This window comes from Microcaecilia unicolor, chromosome 4 (assembly GCF_901765095.1).
Source record: "Microcaecilia unicolor chromosome 4, aMicUni1.1, whole genome shotgun sequence".
Classification (NCBI taxonomy): Eukaryota; Metazoa; Chordata; class Amphibia; order Gymnophiona; family Siphonopidae; genus Microcaecilia; species Microcaecilia unicolor.
In genome coordinates, this window is record NC_044034.1 from 178,819,753 (window position 1) to 178,839,106 (window position 19,354).

Here is a 19,354-nt window from a genome sequence, read left to right on the forward strand (position 1 = left end):
CTTTTCTTTTTTATAGTCATTGAAGATGAAGAAATAACAGTCAGTTTTTGGAATGGCAAGAAAATCAAAGTTCCCCCTGGTGTGGCTGTCTGGATTCCATCAGCTGTATGGGAAAGGATTGTGGAAAGGCTCCATCTGCCTATCAGTTCCCGACCAAAGCTTAAAGAGTACCCTCAAAATACCACCGCATACATTTTTAATGATTGTGCACCCACGCTCCCTTTTCACACGTGTCATCTTGATGGTTTATGCAAGCACAGATGGCCATATTGTTTTGCATCCCCTTATTACAGGCAGCTCCACTCTTACTGTGGTCCTCAGAGGACCAGCTGCTTCCCAACAAATATAGAAAGAAGCACCCTCTGTTGCCAACCCAAGTGCCAACACTGGTGGCCACTGGCTTCTATAACCACAAAAGATGTAAAAGACACAAAGGAATTTGAGCTGGTTAATAAACCTGCTCTACTCAGCCTGGAGCCTAAAAAGGAAGCTGAAAAAGAAGACCTCACTGCTGTTTCCTCACCTTCCTCTTCCTCCTCATTGTCGGAAGACTGTGAAAGTGACAAGGAAACATGTTTAAGTAAAAGCATAATGGTAGACAGCGCAGTGAATACAGACTCCAGCCTATGGGAGATGACCAAGATAAACTCTAGTGAGCAAGTGAAGCCTGACTGGAAGTACTGGAAGAGGTCATGCCCCGAGCCAAACCACAAAAAGCCAGGTAGCATATCGCATCTCTTTCTTTCTGTGGAGTTACTATAGATATATAGGCTGTTGGATGAATAAAATTTGTAATCCCAATTAATCTCACAATCTAAAAAAATTAATCTTGAGTTAAGGGCACCTTTGACCCCCCCCCCCCCCCCGAAAGCTTTCCTGCAGTTGCATCCCACTTCCTCTGATGCAACTTGAAGTTTCCAAGAAGGCAGGAAGGCTCCTGGACTAGCGGAGAAAGCCTGCAACACAACAAGTTTTTAAAACAGCCAGAGGGGGAGGAGGGAAGGGAGAAAGAGAACTAGCAAGACCTCGGGGGAGGGGGGGGGGCAGGTGGATTGGAAGTACAGCACTGAAGAAAGTTAACATGATTAATCCATAGCCCTAATATATCTATATTATCTATATTTAGATATACAGAATTTCCCTTTAACATGCCTCTAGCTGGCTTTTTAAAAGCATAACATAGCATCACTTTTTTAAAGCTAGAGGACAACTGGGCAGTGTGTGGCAGTGGTCAAAATGCCAAACAGAAAGTAAGGAATTGTTAGGAAAGGAATGGAGAATAAAACGAAGAATTTCATAATACCTCTGCATTGCTCCATGGTGCAATTGCACCTTGAATATTATGTGCAGTTCTGGTTGCTGCATCTCCGAAAAGATAGAACAGAATTAGAAAAACTACAGAGCAGGGTGACCTCAGTGGTAAAGGGGATGGATCAACTCTCATATAAGGAAGGCTAGGAGGCTAGAGCTCTTCAGCATGGAGGAGAGATGGCTAATCCCCAAATTCTATATATCGCACCTTAATTTCTGCGTGGAAATTGAAGCATATTCGATAACAATGTGAGTAACTTAATTGGTTAACTAGCTAATCAGTGCTGTCAATTGGATATTAACAAGCAATTCTCAGAACTAATTGGCATTAATTACAGTTTATGTGCAAAAACTCAAGGGGTTCTTTTACTAAGGCACACTAGCAATTATAGCATGCACTTTTAGGGTGCGCTAAAAGTTAGCAACATTCACATATTGCTATGGTTGTCACTAACATTTAGTGTGCCCTAAATTTTAGCATGCACTAAAAATGCTAGCGCGCCTTAGTTAAATAGGCCCTAAGCATATTTTGTAATATGGTGTGCATAAATTCTGAGTCGCATGGTTGAAAAGGAGGCGTGGTTATGGGCATGGAATGGGCATTTCTAAAATCTGTGCACATTATTATAGAATACACCTACTCTGTGCCTAATATAGGCGTCAGGATTTAGGCCAAGTAAAACATGGCCTAAATGATGCAATCAAATTTGGTCGCGTGGAGAGGCACTCAACATATTCTATATACCATGTGGAAATTTAAGCCTATTCTATAAAATGTAGGTGTACTTTAGAAAATACACTTAGGCTTATTTTTTTTACTGTGCAGATTTTTCAGGCACCATATATAGAACCTAGCCCTACATGTATAAACTAATGAATGGAGGGGAATGGGTGAACAGAAACTGGTTCATCCTTTCAAAAAAACAACAAAGATTAGGGGACATTCCATGACGTTACTAACTAGGACATTTAATAGAAATCAGCGAAACTGTTTTTTTCATTTAACACCTAATTATGTTCTGAAATTAGTTGCTGGAGGATGTAGTAAAAAGCAGCATAACTAGGTTTAACAAAAAGATCTCCATAAGTTTCTGGTGGGAAGAGTCCATAAACTGTGTTAACGAGGAGTGCACATTTATTTGAAAGAATGTGAAAATGTTGACAGTATTTCTCATGTAATTTTGTTCCCTTTTAGCCCAAAATGGCAGAGAAGATCCCCAAATTAGCGTTTTTGTTCCTGTCATAAATAGTGCACACTCTTCTTGAAGAGCATGCATTCTTTTTCAATGGTGTGTATTATTTGTGGAGAGTGTGGCTTATTTCTTGATAGTGTGTACATTCAGTTATCAAGTAGTACATATTATTGAAAAAAGTGCTAAGAAATAATAATAATAAACAGAACAAAATGAATATTTGTAAAAACATGGGAAACTAAACAAAATGGAAATGTGTGGCCTGCACAATCCTATTTTTAACCAACTGGACCTGGAGAAGGTTTAAGCAGCGCGGAATCTCTTTACTTTGGGATCCTGCAAAGGTGTGTATTAGCTAGATCAGCCACTGAGCTTGATGGACCATTGGTTGGCTCAGTAAGGCACGAGCAAATCATAGCTTACTGTATCGTTACATGAAGATATGCATCCTCTAAACAAGTTTATCATTTGATATTCACCCCGTGTCCATGTTTACGGTTTCTATAGATTTAATATTTTCATGGAGCAGCCTCTTCAAGTGTCAGTTAACCAAATGCTATTGTGACCATACTTGGTAATAACCCAGTGACCGTCTCCTTGCCACTCTCTTCATTTTTCATTTTCCCAGTGAATTTTAAAACTGCATTTAATATTGTGTCTACATTTTTTCAGGGAGCAGCGTTTCCAGCAACTGCTTTACAGACAAGAAGTCTGAGTGCAGCATTTCTTGGCTGGACCTCACTCCTGTCGGACCAAGCAACCAGAGTGCCATGTTTGAAGCCATCACATCTGCACCAACCCGGCGACTCACAGTAAAAGAAGTCTTAAGTCACAATGATGTCACACTATCCAAGGGGGTATGGTATCATTGTCTTGTTATCACTTGCCAGCTGCAATTCATTTGTAGAAAACAAATTTGTTTTAGGTAGTTAGCAAATACATTATGGGGCTCATTTTCAAAACAGAAAAATGTCCAAAAAGTGGCATAAAGTGCCATTTGGACGTATTTCTTCTCAAAACGTCTAAATCGGTATTTTCAAAACCTACTTTGCAGATGTTTATCTATGCATTTTGTCTGCAGTGCATCTAAAACACGAGGGGGCAGGATTAGGGCATGCTTCACACTTGGACATTTTTCAGCCATAATGGAACAAAACAAAAATGTCCAGGGCTACAATTTCTACGTTTTGGTCTAGACCTGTTTTTAGCACGATTAAGTCAGAAAAAAGTGTCATAAATAACCAGATAACCACCAGAGGGATTAATGCATGACTCCCCCCCTTACTCCCCCAGTGATCACTGACCCCTTCCCACCCTCCAAAGATTGTTAAAAGAAACAGTACTTACCAGCCTCTATGACAGCTTCAGATGTTATAGCCAGTCCTATTGCAGCAGCAAGCAGGTCCCCGGAGTAGCCAAGTGGTTGGTGCAGTGCACTGTAGAGAGGACCCAGGCCCATATCCCATTCTAACATTTATGGTACAAAGCATTGAGCCTTCCCAAACTCACCAAAAAAAACTACTGTGCCCACATATAGGTGACCCCTGCAAATATAAGGGCTAGTATAGTGGTGTACAGTTGGGTAGAGTAGGTTTTTGGTGGTCTTGCTATACAGTATAAGGGAGATATACCTGGAAGCTTTTATGTGAAGTCCACTACAGTGCCCCCTAGGATGCCCAGCTGCTCTGCTGGGTTGAATATGGCAGGAAAGTCAGTTGGTCAGATTTGAACTAGAGGAAAATTTTGTTGGTCACAGTTCTGACAGGAAATGAGGCTGGAAATTCAGTAGAAAAGTTCCAACTCTGGAGGGGAAGGAATTTCTGTACTACTTAGTCCAAAAACTTTGGGAGGGAGATGTTTTTCCTCAGTTCCAGTCCTTTTTGCTCTTAAGGGCCTCTGTTAAAGTGCCGCGTTAGTGATTCCTGCACGGCAAATGAAAGGAAGCCCATTCAATTCTTATGGGCTTCCTCTCATTTGCCACACAGGAATCGCTAATGCAGTTCTGTAAAACAGGCCCTAAATTTATTTTGAATGTATGAATGTATGATTTCCAGCCTCATTTCCTGTCAGAACTGTGACCAACAAAATTTTCCTCTAGTTCAAATCTGACCAACTGACTTTCCTGCCATATTCAACCCAGCAGAGCAGCTGGGCATCCTAGGGGGCACTGTAGTGGACTTCACATAAAAGCTTCCAGGTATATCTCTTTTCTGCATTTATATCCCACATTTTCCCACCTCTTTGGAGGCTCAATGTGGCTTACAAATACCGTAGTGGCAATTCCGGAATAAGAAATACAGAAGAATGTTCCAATCAGAGTATATAGAGTACACAGTAAATTAGAATAAAATCGGTAATCAATACATTTCAGGTGCTGAAATCAAGGGTAGTGAAAAGCGTTCAATAATGACAAAGTGATAAAGTAACCAAAATAAGAATAATTCAATGTTAACTAATTCTGGTACAGTTCTGATGTCCTGTTTTTAAGAAGGGTACTTTTGATAAGTCTCTCTGAACAGGTTAGTCTTTAATAGTTTCCGGAAGGCTGCCAAATCGTGTGTTGTTTTTATGGCATTCGGCAGTGCATTCCAATGTTGTGTACAAATGTAGAAGAAACTAGATGCATATATTGATTTAAATTTAAGTCCGCTGTAATTGGGATAATGGAGATTCAAGAAAGTACGTGACAAACTTTTTGTATTCCTTGCTGGTAAATCGACGAGGTCAAACATATATGTCGGGGCCTCACCATGAATAATTTTGTGGACCAGGGTACAGATTTTGAATGTAATTCAATCTTTTAATGGTAGCCAGTGTAATTTTTCTCTAGGGGGTTTGGCACTTTCATATTTCGCCTTTCCAAATACGAGTCTGGCTGCAGTGTTTTGGGCTGTCTGAAGTCTCTTAATGATTTGTGCTTTACATTCGGCATAAATGGAATTGCAATAGTCCAAATGGCTTAACACCATTGACTGCACCACATTGCGAAAAACCTCCCTTGGGAAGAAAGGGTTAACTCTTTTAAGTTTCCACATTGCATGGAACATTTTCTTTGTTACATTTTTTGCGTGGATTTCTAGGGTAAGATTTCGATCAATTGTGACTCCCAGAAGTTTCAAGGTATCCGAGACAGGAAGAACGTGGTTTGGAGTGTTAATATTAGCATAATTGACCTTGTTATATTGCGATGAAAGGATAAGGCATTGAGTCTTATCAGCATTAAGCTTTAGTTGGAATGCATCGGCCCATGAATTCATTATTTGGAAGCTGTGATTGATTTTCTTTATGATTTCTGTTAAATCATTTCTGAACGGGATATACAGTGGTGGAAATAAGTATTTGATCCCTTGCTGATTTTGTAAGTTTGCCCACTGACAAAGACATGAGCAGCCCATAATTGAAGGGTAGGTTATTGGTAACAGTGAGAGATAGCACATCACAAATTAAATCCGGAAAATCACATTGTGGAAAGTATATGAATTTATTTGCATTCTGCAGAGGGAAATAAGTATTTAATCCCTCTGGCAAACAAGACCTAATACTTGGTGGCAAAACCCTTGTTGGCAAGCACAGCGGTCAGACGTCTTCTGTAGTTGATGATGAGGTTTGCACACATGTCAGGAGGAATTTTGGTCCACTCCTCTTTGCAGATCATCTCTAAATCATTAAGAGTTCTGGGCTGTCGCTTGGCAACTCGCAGCTTCAGCTCCCTCCATAAGTTTTCAATGGGATTAAGGTCTGGTGACTGGCTAGGCCACTCCATGACCCTAATGTGCTTCTTCCTGAGCCACTCCTTTGTTGCCTTGGCTGTATGTTTTGGGTCATTGTCGTGCTGGAAGACCCAGCCACGACCCATTTTTAAGGCCCTGGCGGAGGGAAGGAGGTTGTCACTCAGAATTGTACGGTACATGGCCCCATCCATTCTCCCATTGATGCGGTGAAGTAGTCCTGTGCCCTTAGCAGAGAAACACCCCCAAAACATAACATTTCCACCTCCATGCTTGACAGTGGGGACGGTGTTCTTTGGGTCATAGGCAGCATTTCTCTTCCTCCAAACACGGCGAGTTGAGTTCATGCCAAAGAGCTCAATTTTTGTCTCATCTGACCACAGCACCTTCTCCCAATCACTCTCGGCATCATCCAGGTGTTCACTGGCAAACTTCAGACGGGCCGTCACATGTGCCTTCCGGAGCAGGGGGACCTTGCGGGCACTGCAGGATTGCAATCTGTTATGTCGTAATGTGTTACCAATGGTTTTCGTGGTGACAGTGGTCCCAGCTGCCTTGAGATCATTGACAAGTTCCCCCCTTGTAGTTGTAGGCTGATTTCTAACCTTCCTCATGATCAAGGATACCCCACGAGGTGAGATTTTGCATGGAGCCCCAGATCTTTGTCGATTGACAGTCATTTTGTACTTCTTCCATTTTCTTACTATGGCACCAACAGTTGTCTCCTTCTCGCCCAGCGTCTTACTGATGGTTTTGTAGCCCATTCCAGCCTTGTGCAGGTGTATGATCTTGTCCCTGACATCCTTAGACAGCTCCTTGCTCTTGGCCATTTTGTAGAGGTTAGAGTCTGACTGATTCACTGAGTCTGTGGACAGGTGTCTTTCATACAGGTGACCATTGCCGACAGCTGTCTGTCATGCAGGTAACGAGTTGATTTGGAGCATCTACCTGGTCTGTAGGGGCCAGATCTCTTACTGGTTGGTGGGGGATCAAATACTTATTTCCCTCTGCAGAATGCAAATAAATTCATATACTTTCCACAATGTGATTTTCCGGATTTAATTTGTGATGTGCTATCTCTCACTGTTACCAATAACCTACCCTTCAATTATGGGCTGCTCATGTCTTTGTCAGTGGGCAAACTTACAAAATCAGCAAGGGATCAAATACTTATTTCCACCACTGTATATCGTGACATCATCAGCATAGATGTAAGGATTGAGTCCTTGATTGGATAATGATTCTGTCAGTGGTGTCATCATTAAGTTGAAGAGAGTCGGTGAAAGTGGAGATCCCTGAGGCACTCCACATTCGGGTTCCCATGGAGAAGATGTAATAGTATTTGAAAGCACTTGGTCATTTCTAGCGGTTTGGAAGCCTTTAAACCAGTTCAATACATTTCCTCCAATTCCAAAATATTCTAGGATGTTCAATATAATATTATGGCTAACCATATCGAATGCGCTAGACATGTCAAATTGTAAGAGGAGAACATTGTTGCCAGCTGCAATAATTTGTTTAAATTTTGTTAAGAGTGTTAATAGCAGTGTTTCGGTGCTATGATTAGATCAAAATCCTGACTGAGATACATGTAATATTGAAAAGTTATTTAAATAGTCAGTAAGCTGTTTAGTAACTAGACTTTCCATTAATTTGACGATGAGAGGAATGGATGCAGCCGGGCGGTAGTTACTTATAATATTTAATGTTTTCTTTAAGTATTTGGGAATTGGGGTAAGCAGAATACTACCTTTATCCACCGGGAAAAAACCATGTTGGAGCATATAGTTTAAGTAGGAGGTGAGGTCTGTTAAAAAACATTGAGAAGCAGATTTTATTAGGTAACTAATATATATATATATATATATATATATATATATATATATATATATACACACACACAGTGCAATCCGCTTAAGTGCAAGGCTCTGGGACCAAAGAAATACATGCAGTTAACCGGAGTGTGCACTTAACCGTTGTGACCCAAAGAAGCTTGACATCTGATAAACATATGTACAGTACTGTTTATTATACGTACAGTATACAGTCTCCGTTAACTGACGTTACTTACTTGAAGTAATCAGTCATAGTCCTCTGTACACTCTTGTGTCTGTGAGTTCCATAGACTACATCTGCCAGACGGTAAAAGCTGTCATAGCACTGGCATCCAGTGGCCTCCAGATAGGCCCGCATGGTGTTGAGACTGTCCAGCGCTCTTGCAAAAGTGACAGGTTGTTGAATTTCGTCAGAATGTGCCTCACTGCTCATTTCATCATCTGTTTCATCATCAGCCGTTGCCTGCATGTAGGCACATATCTCGACATCATTGCTGTCGTCAGCTGGTTGTAGATTGTAATCAACAGCTACATAGCAATGAAACTCCTCTTCAGTAACACTGGCTGGGATGTCAATAGCCTGTTCATCTGACGCGTTTGCAACAGCTGCATCTGTTTCGTCCCTCTCCACATCCCTAACAAAGCTTTCCCGCTTGCAGCAGTTCACAATGGTTGCCTGTGTAACATGATTCCAGGCTTCTTTCTGCATATGTAGGGAATCCAACAGTGATAGATTACGAGCCAGTTCAACAGCACATTTATCCTTGCCAATCTGGTCATCCATAATGCTCATCAGACGACGTAGCACAAGAGCCTGATAATGTTGTTTGAAATTGGCTATTATACTCTGATCCATAAGTTGGATCAGAGAGGGAGTGTTTGGTGGCAGGAAGACCACCTTGACGTTAGACAGCCTGACATCATCCCTGTGTGCAGCACAATTATCACAAAGCAACAAAATCTGACGCTTTTGTGCCCGCATTCTAGTGTCTAACTTCTTTAGCCACTGCTTCCAAATTTCCTCAGTCATCCATGAATTTGCATTAGCCTCGTATGACACAGGAAGTCGCTTAACATTCTTGAAGCAACGGGGCTGTTTGCTCTTTCCAATGACGAGTGGTTCTAACTTCTTTTTTTTTTAGTTTTTTTTATTTGTAATTTTAATGAATTTTACAAGATACACTTGTACAGAAAAGGAGTATTACCATACCATACAAGAAAATATTTTATAAAGAAAATCTATTAAATGATAATTACTGCTAAAGTCCACAATTGTAGGCAAGGCACAATTCAAAAATTGGTTAACATAGGAAAAAATGAGTAGAACATGTTCCCACTTATCCTATCACGGAGTAGATACTAATGGAGGAAGCACAAGAGAGTTTACGGCTGGTTCTTGTCTGGAGTCCAGGAATTTTGCTAACTGATCACTCTCAAAGAAAACATATTTAATTGATTGGAATTTAACAACACATTTGCAAGGAAAAGTAAGCCAGAAAATTCCCCCCTGTGACAATACACGATCACGAAGTTTCAAAAAAGACTGACGTCTTTTCTGAGTTTGTCTAGCAATATCAGGAAATACTTTGACTTTGCAATTCAGAAAGACTTCATGTCTATGTTTAAAGAAAGTTTTCAAGATCCAGTCCCGATCCGGCTGTAGAACAAAGTCTATAATTAATGTAGCAGGTTGTACTCCACATAGTTCATCTTCAATTGTTTGTGATAAATTCAAATTTAGCTCCTCAAATGGGGTTTCCATAGATGGTATTATGTGCTCACTTGGTTTCTTAACATAGGGAACCAAATAATAAATCCTTGCTACAGGTGGAAACAATTGTTCAGTAATTTTTAATACTTCAGAAAGATATCTTTTGAATGTTATTAAAGGAGCCACTGCTGGAACTTTAGGAAAATTTATAAATCTCAATGTTTTCATCCTTTGTAAATTTTCTAAATTTTCTATTTTCCTCTGTAAGTATACATTTTCTTTTATTAAAGTTATTTGACTCTCTTTAATTTGATTTGTTTCAAGTATAATTGTTTGTTCAAAAGTTTTAGATTGTTCCAACTGTTTTTCCAAGTCTGCTATTTTAGCTTGATTTGATTGAGTAACTTTAACTATTGGAGATAGTTTCTGGGTTAAAGAATCTTCTAAACATTCCAAAGCATGCCAAATTTTTTCTAGGGTTATTTTCTCCGTTTTTTTAGGAAATAATTTCAATGTTACCTCTTCCTGAACTCCTTTCTTAGAGCCAGTCTTGCTCTCTTGTGATTCAACTCCTGCTCCTTCGGTATTCTCAGCAGTAACCACCAGCACTGCTGCACTCGGCGTTCTGCTAGCAGAGTCTGCCCCTGCTCCCAGATCAGACATCTCCTCATCGGGTCTAGTCAATCCAGGGCTCTGGTCTGCCAGCATTGCCGGCATCGAAGGAGGACTCTGTTCCTCTGGGCTCAGAGTGGTCTCTCCCTCAGGCAGGTAGGTCAGTTCTCCTCTCATCGATCCCTCCTGCAGCAAGGGTTGTTGCCCAGTCAATGCTACTCTGGGAACAGTGAAACGGTCCATCGGTCCCAATTCCTGTCTTGCAGAGGGAGCAGGGTAAGCCCTCTGTTTGCCCCGTCTCTTGGGCATGGAAATGTATTTTTTAAGGAAAAAAAAAACAGCAAGAGGGAGTTGAGTGAGGAGCTGTTTCACACACGTCCTATTCAGACGCCATCTTGCCCAGTGGTTCTAACTTCTCACTCCCATCCATATTGCAGCAAAGGAGGATCGTCAGTTGGTCCTTCGACGTTTTACTTCCTGTAGTTTCGGCTTGTTTGAATGCAAGTGCTCGCCAGTAGAGACCGTTTTCGTCAGCATTGAAAATGTCACGAGGTGCAAACTCGTTCAAGATGGTAGGAAGAACTGAAAGAACCCAATTTTCAGCACCAAAGTCATCAGCGTCTTTGTTTTTCACCGTGCTGTTTCTTGAATTTGATGTTGTTCCTCTCTTTCCAACCATCTTTTCAACCATCCAACAGTGGTTTTGAATTCAGTTAGTCCAAGACTTTCAGCTAGCTGATTAGCTTTCTCCATAAGTAGTGGACCACTGACAGGAAACTGTCTGCTCCTGACTTGAGAAAACCACCAAAGAGCATCTTCTACATCCTCAGCTTTTCCCGCCCATTTACGTTTCCGGTGTGGATTTGTATTGTTTTGCCAGTATTCCAGAAGCTGGTCTTTCTGCTTCAAGATACATGAAATTTGACTGGGATTGACACCATATTCTTTAGCAATAGATGCTTGACTTTGTTTGTTTTCTAATTTTAAGAACTTCTATTTGTTCAGCCAGTGTTAAAGTCTTATAGTTACGCCGCGGCGATGACGACGACCCCAGTGTATGCTCTAACAACATTCTTTCACTTATTCTGCCTGTGGCAGTTAAAGGGGCAGTAAATTTGAAATACCGTTGGCTGTCACGCGCCAATCGGCTTCCATATTCCGTGCGTGCGCTTATGCGGAGTCTTTCCTGCAGAGGAGCGGTCTTAAACCATGCATATAAGCGAATCTTGCACTTATCAGTGGTGCGCTAAACCGAAGTTTGTCCCCATAGAAATTGATGGGCGCCAAAAACAGGACCGAAGTACGGCATGCAGTTAAACAGAGCATGCGCGTATCCGACATGCACTTAAATGGAGTGCACTGTGTGTGTGTATGTGTATATATATATCTACTATAATAAAACTCACCCTCAACGTTCTGAAGTCACTCAGTCACTCACTGAAGGGTTCATGGATTCATAGTGGTGAAGCCACAACACTGACCATGTCTCTCTGCCCTGCCCTCGCATGACGGACCAATCAGAAAAAACACCCTCAACATTCTGAAACACAAAGGACCATCACAACACCGTTCCCAGGCAACACTAGGCAACGTAAGACGGACCAATCAGAGGAAACTACGTGACAATAAGGGAGGAGCATTCCCCAGCAGAATGGCTCATTATCTGTGCAGCACGGAGAGCACAGAACCACCGCTGGAACGAGAGAAGAATATTCCTGCTGTAGGTATGTGCAAAAATAGACCGGGGGAGGGGGGGGGGGGGAGAAATTTTTAAATGCCTAATGCCAGTACTGAAGAGTGCCAGAGGGCCTATAGCACAGACTATATTTGGGATCGCTTGACATGGAGTCAGAGGAGTCGGAAAACAACGTGCCCGTCACTATCTGGGATGTGGGCGAACAGGACAAGCTGCGGCCCAGCTGGAAGGATTACCCGCGACCCAGCCAGCAGCAAACAGCGACCAAGGAAGGGGGAGGAGTACTCCTTCCCTGCCTAGGAATCGCTGGAGACTGGGTGCCAAACTAACGAAACAACCGCACACCGACGCACCACCTCCATCATTCGAAAGGCATCCACTCTTTCTTCAACAGAAATGCAAACTAATAATACAAAACAAACAAAGAATACATGGTTTCTCAGGCGGCTGCAGGTAACTCCCCACCCCCTTCCTCTTCCCCTTTTGCCGAAGCGGCCAAGGACATGCCCAACCATCCCCAGCCTCAGGCAAGCTGTCTCCCACTTCGGGGATTCCCCGAGCACCTGGAAAAAGACGGCGCTGATTCCTGCAGCGCATAAATGTTCCAGCATTCCCCTGCAGCCGGCCTGAAATGGACCAAACATACCGGATCACCCCCCGACGGCCCGAGACCGTGCTCTTCTCCCTTCCGCCAACGTAAGACAACCCTCCCCGTCCTCAGGCAAGCCGTCACCCACCTCCAGGATGCCCAGAACCCCAGCCCGATGGAAAAAGATGGCGCTGCTTCCAACAGCACATTTCACTTCCAGCATTCCCCTACAGCAGCCCTGAAACGGCCAAAAAATACCGACAGACACAGAACGTGCTCCTCTACCTTCCACCCATCTAAAAAAACACTGCTGCCTCAGCACAACACAAAAAAAAAAAACATGGAAAAAAAAAAACAACACTCAACAAAGGCTGACCCCCCTACAACCACATTTACATTTCACCAACAGAAAGACCCCCCTCCACAAACCTCCTTGACAGACAAAACCACACACACACAATACAACAGAAACACACCCTCAAAGCCACACACCAATCCAACCCACTTTGCCAGCACATCCCCCAACCCCCAAGCAAAAAACAAAAACAAAAAAAAAAAGACACACATCAACAACCTGCACACACACCGCACCCTCACACACACACACACACACAAAATAACTCTGACACATACACACACACACACAAAAAAACACATGCTAGCGCCCATTTCATTGGTTTCGGAAACGGGCCTTTTTTACTAGTATATATATATATATATAACTGCAGACCTCACAGCACACCCTGAAGAAAACCAGCAGCAAGACCCAGACAATCCATGACACCAATCTTAGAAGCCTAAAGAGAACCTTTTATATTATATATATTTTATTGTTTCATCTATATTTTATGGCTTAGCTCCATCATATCTTTTGGATCACATAATTTTATGTAAAAAACTAGAGTTATGAGAACTTGTTCTCCTTTCACATTTCCATCCTTAAAGAATTTAAAGAGAACTAGACTATTAATCTTTTCTCATATCGAGTGGCCTGCTTAGAGAAAGAAATTCAAATTTTGTTATCTCGGTGACAAGTTACAATTAATTTTGCAAGCAAATTAAAACTTACTTATTTAGAGAGCTTTTTTTCAAACTGCAGGGCTCATTTGGCTAACTTGCTGTTTGTTTTATCATTAAGGTTGTACTTCCAGGAAATGTCCTGCTTCTTTGAAATATGTAATCCGCACTGAACCGAACGGTATATGGTGGAATATAAATTTATTGTTAATGTTATTGTTACATGTTCCACTCAGCTTCTAGAAATAGTAGCTGCTGTCCATAGGAAGAACATTTCTTCAGACTACAGGAAGTCCCTGTGTTTATTTAGGGGATCACCAGATTAGCCTCTTGTAAACTAGTTAAATCAGATGGCAATCCTGAGACTCCTTAAAAATGTGAAAGCCTCACAGTATATAAACTGAAATGTTGCAATAGGTAACGTGTTAAGTTGCACCACAAATGGTAACACAATTATCTCCCATGCCACATTTATATTGAGGTTCCACAGCAAAAACATTACCAAATAAACCTCTTTACATAACCTGCCAAAAATCAGAAAAATACAACAGCAACACAATTTAGAGAATGAAAAGATGAGCAGTGGCATTTATAAACACAACTAGGCCAGGTGCACCAGTTTTTCACATAAAACAAGAATCTATTAACTCAGGAACAATTGTCTAATTTGTTTACAATGCGTCTCTTGCAGGCACCAGCTGCCCCTGTACAAGAGAAGCTAGGAGAAAGCCAAAGGGAACAATTTAAAAGGGAGCAAGAGGCAATAGAGCAGCAACGCAAAACTAAGCTGCAGCAGCGGGAATGGGAGAGAAAACGGGAGGAGAAGGCCGAGCAGGAATATACCAGCATTCAGGAGCATCGCAGGTACTGTAATAGTTTAATCCACTTAATATACTATCCTTCTATTTACAAAATCAGAGTGGTTCACAATCTAAAAACAATCTAAAATATAGAAAACACCACCAAAACTTAATATAAACTCACATATGCTATTTTTAAAGATGTTTTATTATTGCATATTGTTAACATCCTAAGTAGCATACTATGCCATAATTGGGTTCATTTTCAAAAGAGAAAAACATCCAAAAAGTGGCATAAATCTGCATTTGGACGTTTCTCTTCACAAAAACATCCAATTTGTAGACATTTTTCTATGAAGTTTGTCAGAAGTGCGTCAAATCACAAGGGGGCATGTCAGGGGCGTGTTAAGGGTGGGATTTGGGCATTCCTAACACAGACGTTTTTCAGCCATAATGGAACAGAACAAAACTGTCCAAGACTAACACTAAGACGTTTTGAGCTAGACCTGTTTTTTTAAATAATGAATAAGGTACAAAAAGGTGCCCTAAATGACCAGATGACTACTGGAGGGAAGCAGGGGTGACTTCCCCTTACTCCCCCAGTGGTCACTAATTCCCTCCTCTCACCCCCCCCTAAAATGTGATTAAAAACATTACTTTCCAGCCTCTATGCCAACCTCAGATGTTATACTCAGGTCCATTAGAACAGCATGCAGGCCCCTGGAATAGTCTAGTGGTGGGTGCAGTGCACTGCAGACAGGTGGACCCAGGCCCATACCTCTCCCTACCTTACATTTGTGGAGGAAACTGTGAGCCCACCAAACCAGAAACCCACTATACCCACTTATAGATGCCCCCTTCACCTGTAAGGGCTATGGTAGTGGTGTACAGTTAGGGGTGGTGGGTTTTGGGGGGCTCAGCACACAAGATAAGGGAGCAATGGTGAGATGTGTACCTGGGGTACATTTTATGAAGTCCACTGCAGTGCCCCCTAGGGTGCCCTGTTGCTTTCCTGAGATGTCTGGGGGACCAGTCTACTACAAATGCTGGCTCCTCCTACATCCCAATGGCTTGATTTTGTGCGTTTTGCACTTGGATGTTTTTTATTTGAAAATGGACCAAAAAACAAAACATTCAAATCACAAAACCTCGTTCAAAACAGTATTTTCGAAAACAAAAGAGACCTCCTTTCCTATTCAGATTTTGGATGTTTTTTGCAAAACGTCGAAAGTCGGACTTAGACGTCATGTAGAAAATGCCCCTCCTTATGTACTACTGTTTGAATACTTTTTCTGCTGAAATTATCTATTCCTTATGTCTGGATTATTCTTGTTGTGCATGGCCTTGAGTGAATTTCTTCAAAAAGGTGATAAATAAATACTTGTGAATACTCAATTTGCACTAAAGAGCGTTTCAGTGCAGTAACTGCAGAGGACATGCTGGGCACATACCAACAGTTTCTGCACCATCATTGCAGTTCACTTTGCTGTTAAAGTGCAAAACTTACCACACTTTAGTAAAAGGGCTCCTTGGTCATGGACAAACAGCAGGCAAGGTAGGATTCTCAACCCAGTCTAGAGGACACACACCTAGCCAGTCTGGTTGTCAGGATATTCCCAATGAATAATATGCACAAGCTAATGAAGGCAGTACATGCAAATCTAACTCATGCATATTGAGTGGTTATATCATGAAAACCAGACTGGCTAGTTGTGTCCCAAAGACTGGGCTGAGAACCCCTGCCTCACTGTATGAAGTTTCTCAGTTATGTGCTCTCAAAAGAAGACGAGGCTAAACTGTCCACCAAACAGTGAATCCATGGGCTTTTTCAGGAAGAAGATGTTACAACAACTGCAGAAGGAGGAAAAAAAGATCAAAGAGAGAGCAGAAAAGGAAGATCACACACTGAAAGTGAAGCAGCTGACACAGCTGCGAAGAAGCCTTCAAAGGCAGACTATGGCACAAGATGACAGGGCGAAGGAAGAGCGCAGGCAGGCGCACCTGCAGCACGTTCGACAGAAACTGGATGAGAAGGAGTTTCACAAACACACAGCGGAGGAGGTGAAGGAAAGGCATGTTCAGGTACGTTATACACATATACACAGAACTGGCAAATCCAAACCAGCACGTGCTGTTCGCAAAGTGCACCCTTACTGAATAAGGCATGCTTTTTCAAAAGACTGCATACTACTGACAGCCCAGGAAAAACATGAAATTTAATGTTTTTCTGCTGATTTTCATTTGCCCATTATATTAAACGATATAGGATATGTTGACATTTCCTACGTTATTTTAAATGAATGTAAATTCCTAGCTAGTTTAAGAGAGATGGGATGCAAGGATGATGTTAAGAGGATTTGGGACCATGTAGAGACTCACTGTAAGGCTGCATTTGTGTAAGTCAGTAGGGCTGAAAAGCAGGGCCATGTGTGAAACACACAGTTCAAGGGTAGGGCTGGCCCTGATGGGATGGATTTGTGGTATTGTGGATGCTTTGTGTAGTTGGGATGAGAAGGTAGTAGGGTTTAATTGAGCGATGTGGGACACTTTCATAGTAAATCGCCTTGGGCTATTTTGTAGATAAGGCAATGTATATATATATATATATATATATATATATATATATATTTTTTTTTTTTTTTTGGGGGGGGGGGGGGGGTAAAAGTGTGTGCCCTGTGAATGCTGAAGGAGATGGGTAAAGTCAGGGGCTGATTATTGCCATGCAAATTATTTTAACATCCCATAAAAGTAGACAGGCAGGCAGGAAGTGGAGAGGGAACACAGCTTTCATCCCTTCAGAAGGTAGGCTAAAAACAATATCTGTACATGTTAGTCATATTTTGCATAAACTTCATGAGTTTTTGAATTTTCTTTATTTTATACAAACTGGAGAAGAGAACTAGACTGGAGAATTTGCTATGACAACTCCAGCCAGGATAAAGCCATCACATCAGTACTTGAGGCTTTGTTATGAACATGTTTCTGCTGAAACAAAAGCAAACATTTAATACTGCAGTACTAGGAGCACTACCCCCAATAATAGAGTACCTCTCCATTCCAAGTACAATGAAAAAAAAAATTGACTTTCATCACCAGATTACACCCTTCACTCGTCTCTTGGATCTTGGCAAAAATAAAAGCTAGATTGAGGGAAATATTATATAATTTTACAGTATTATTTGACACGCCTTTGTAAAACGGTCCCTTAGTGCACACTAATGTCTGTTAGCATATGCTAAGCTTTAATAAAAAAAGGCTCCTTAGTTCAGCAATTGACTTACTCTGCCTTAATTTAGTTTATATGTGCTAAATCAATTTACGACGCATTAAAAACTAGAAACAAAAACCACACAGAAAAATTAGAAAACATTTGTGAAATAAAATGTGTGGTAATTGTGTGTTGTCCACTTTTAAATGTAATAAATAGAAATAAAACAAAAAAAAGGTATCATCTCATTTTCTTTTCTCTGTTTTGTTTTACTTTTATTTCTATTTATTACCTCCCACCCTGTCAGACTGTCATAGTAATGCTTGAATGTTTTCACTTATATACACTGTCAGCTAGCACATTTGCTTATTTCCGATCTGACGAAGAAGGGCAACCTTCGAAAGCTAATCAAGAAATGTATTAAGTTATGTCCAATAAAAAAGGTATCATCTTATTTTCTTTTCCATGTTTTATTTTGTTTGATTTTTATTGATAACCTTAAGAGTGGACTAACACGGCTACCACACTCCTCTACTTATTTATTACCTGAAATAGAAAGAAAACTAACCAACATTTTTCTTGCCTTTGCACACCCCTAGCAATGACAACGGCAATAGGTCAGTCACACTTCCTTCCCTTGCAGGACTAGCAACAGCAGTACTACTTGACACAAGTTATAAGCTGAGAAGCTGGAGTGGGGTTAATCCATAGAGCCCCAAAATGCTGAATGAATTCCGTGCAGTGTTCTGTTGCTGCCCCGATCAGCAACATTTGACCACTTAAAGATAAAATGAGTTGCTGTCTTTCATCAGCATTAAGATTTAACGCAGAACTGCATGCTCCTTTGTTTTCAGGAGGCCAGAAGAAAACGTGTGGATACCCACTACAAGCTTTTGGCTGAAAAGCTGCACGAGACTGAAAGACAGGCACAGACCAAAAGTGCCAGGCAAAGAATTAGAGCAAGGGTGCGATCGATGTGATGCGAGCTCACCTTTCTTCTGCATGCCCTAATACTCTCTGGCATTCACAACAGGTAACAGGTTTGCAGGCACTGGAACCTCATTTGAGATGGCTCACCACAAATCGAGTTATTGGCGGATAGGATAACTTCTCAGCTGATTCTACTTCATTACAGTACTAGGAGGAAGAATTCACATTTTTAATTCTGCAGGAGCACAACAGTTTGAAACTTTCATCCAGTACAGTGACGGAGTCCACTGTCATTCCACTTGTGCAAGTTGATACCTGTTATTTCTAAGAGCCAATACAAAATTCAGCCAATAAAGCCTTACAAGCTTGCTAAACACCAGCCCCATTATGCCAACATCTTTGCTTTTAATTTATCCGGTTGTAAAACTGATATGAAAATAAATTGGAGTTCAAAATGTGAACTGCTGCAATACAAGTCACACTTTCTAACAATTTCCATACCACAAATTCATTCTTTATAATTCAACCCATTATAAGACCACATGCAGGATGAGGTCGGGTTCATAGTGATAGCTCAGGAACTCTCATTCTCTTCAGCTGCTCCATCTTCTGTAATACGGTTGTAACCCTGCTTGTGCAAGAGTGGCTAGCTCATTTGTCCAGTCATAAAACAACATTTTACAAATGCATCAACTCTGTTTCAAATATATCCTTCTCCAAGGGA

At 41.3% G+C, this 19,354-nt stretch overlaps 1 protein-coding gene across 1 annotated transcript in view; it reads left to right on the plus strand.

Moving 5' to 3' along the window:
* C4H11orf16 (chromosome 4 C11orf16 homolog) overlaps positions 1-19,315 on the plus strand; it is a 32,093-nt gene extending 12,778 nt beyond the window's left edge. The window contains exons 5-9 of the mRNA XM_030199498.1: positions 17-721; positions 3,177-3,361; positions 14,384-14,556; positions 16,325-16,574; positions 18,555-19,315. Of these exons, the coding sequence (XP_030055358.1) occupies positions 17-721; positions 3,177-3,361; positions 14,384-14,556; positions 16,325-16,574; positions 18,555-18,680 (1,439 nt within the window). The 3' untranslated portion in view covers positions 18,681-19,315. The remainder of the gene's footprint in view (positions 1-16; positions 722-3,176; positions 3,362-14,383; positions 14,557-16,324; positions 16,575-18,554) is intronic.
* Positions 19,316-19,354: the final 39 nt, after the last annotated feature.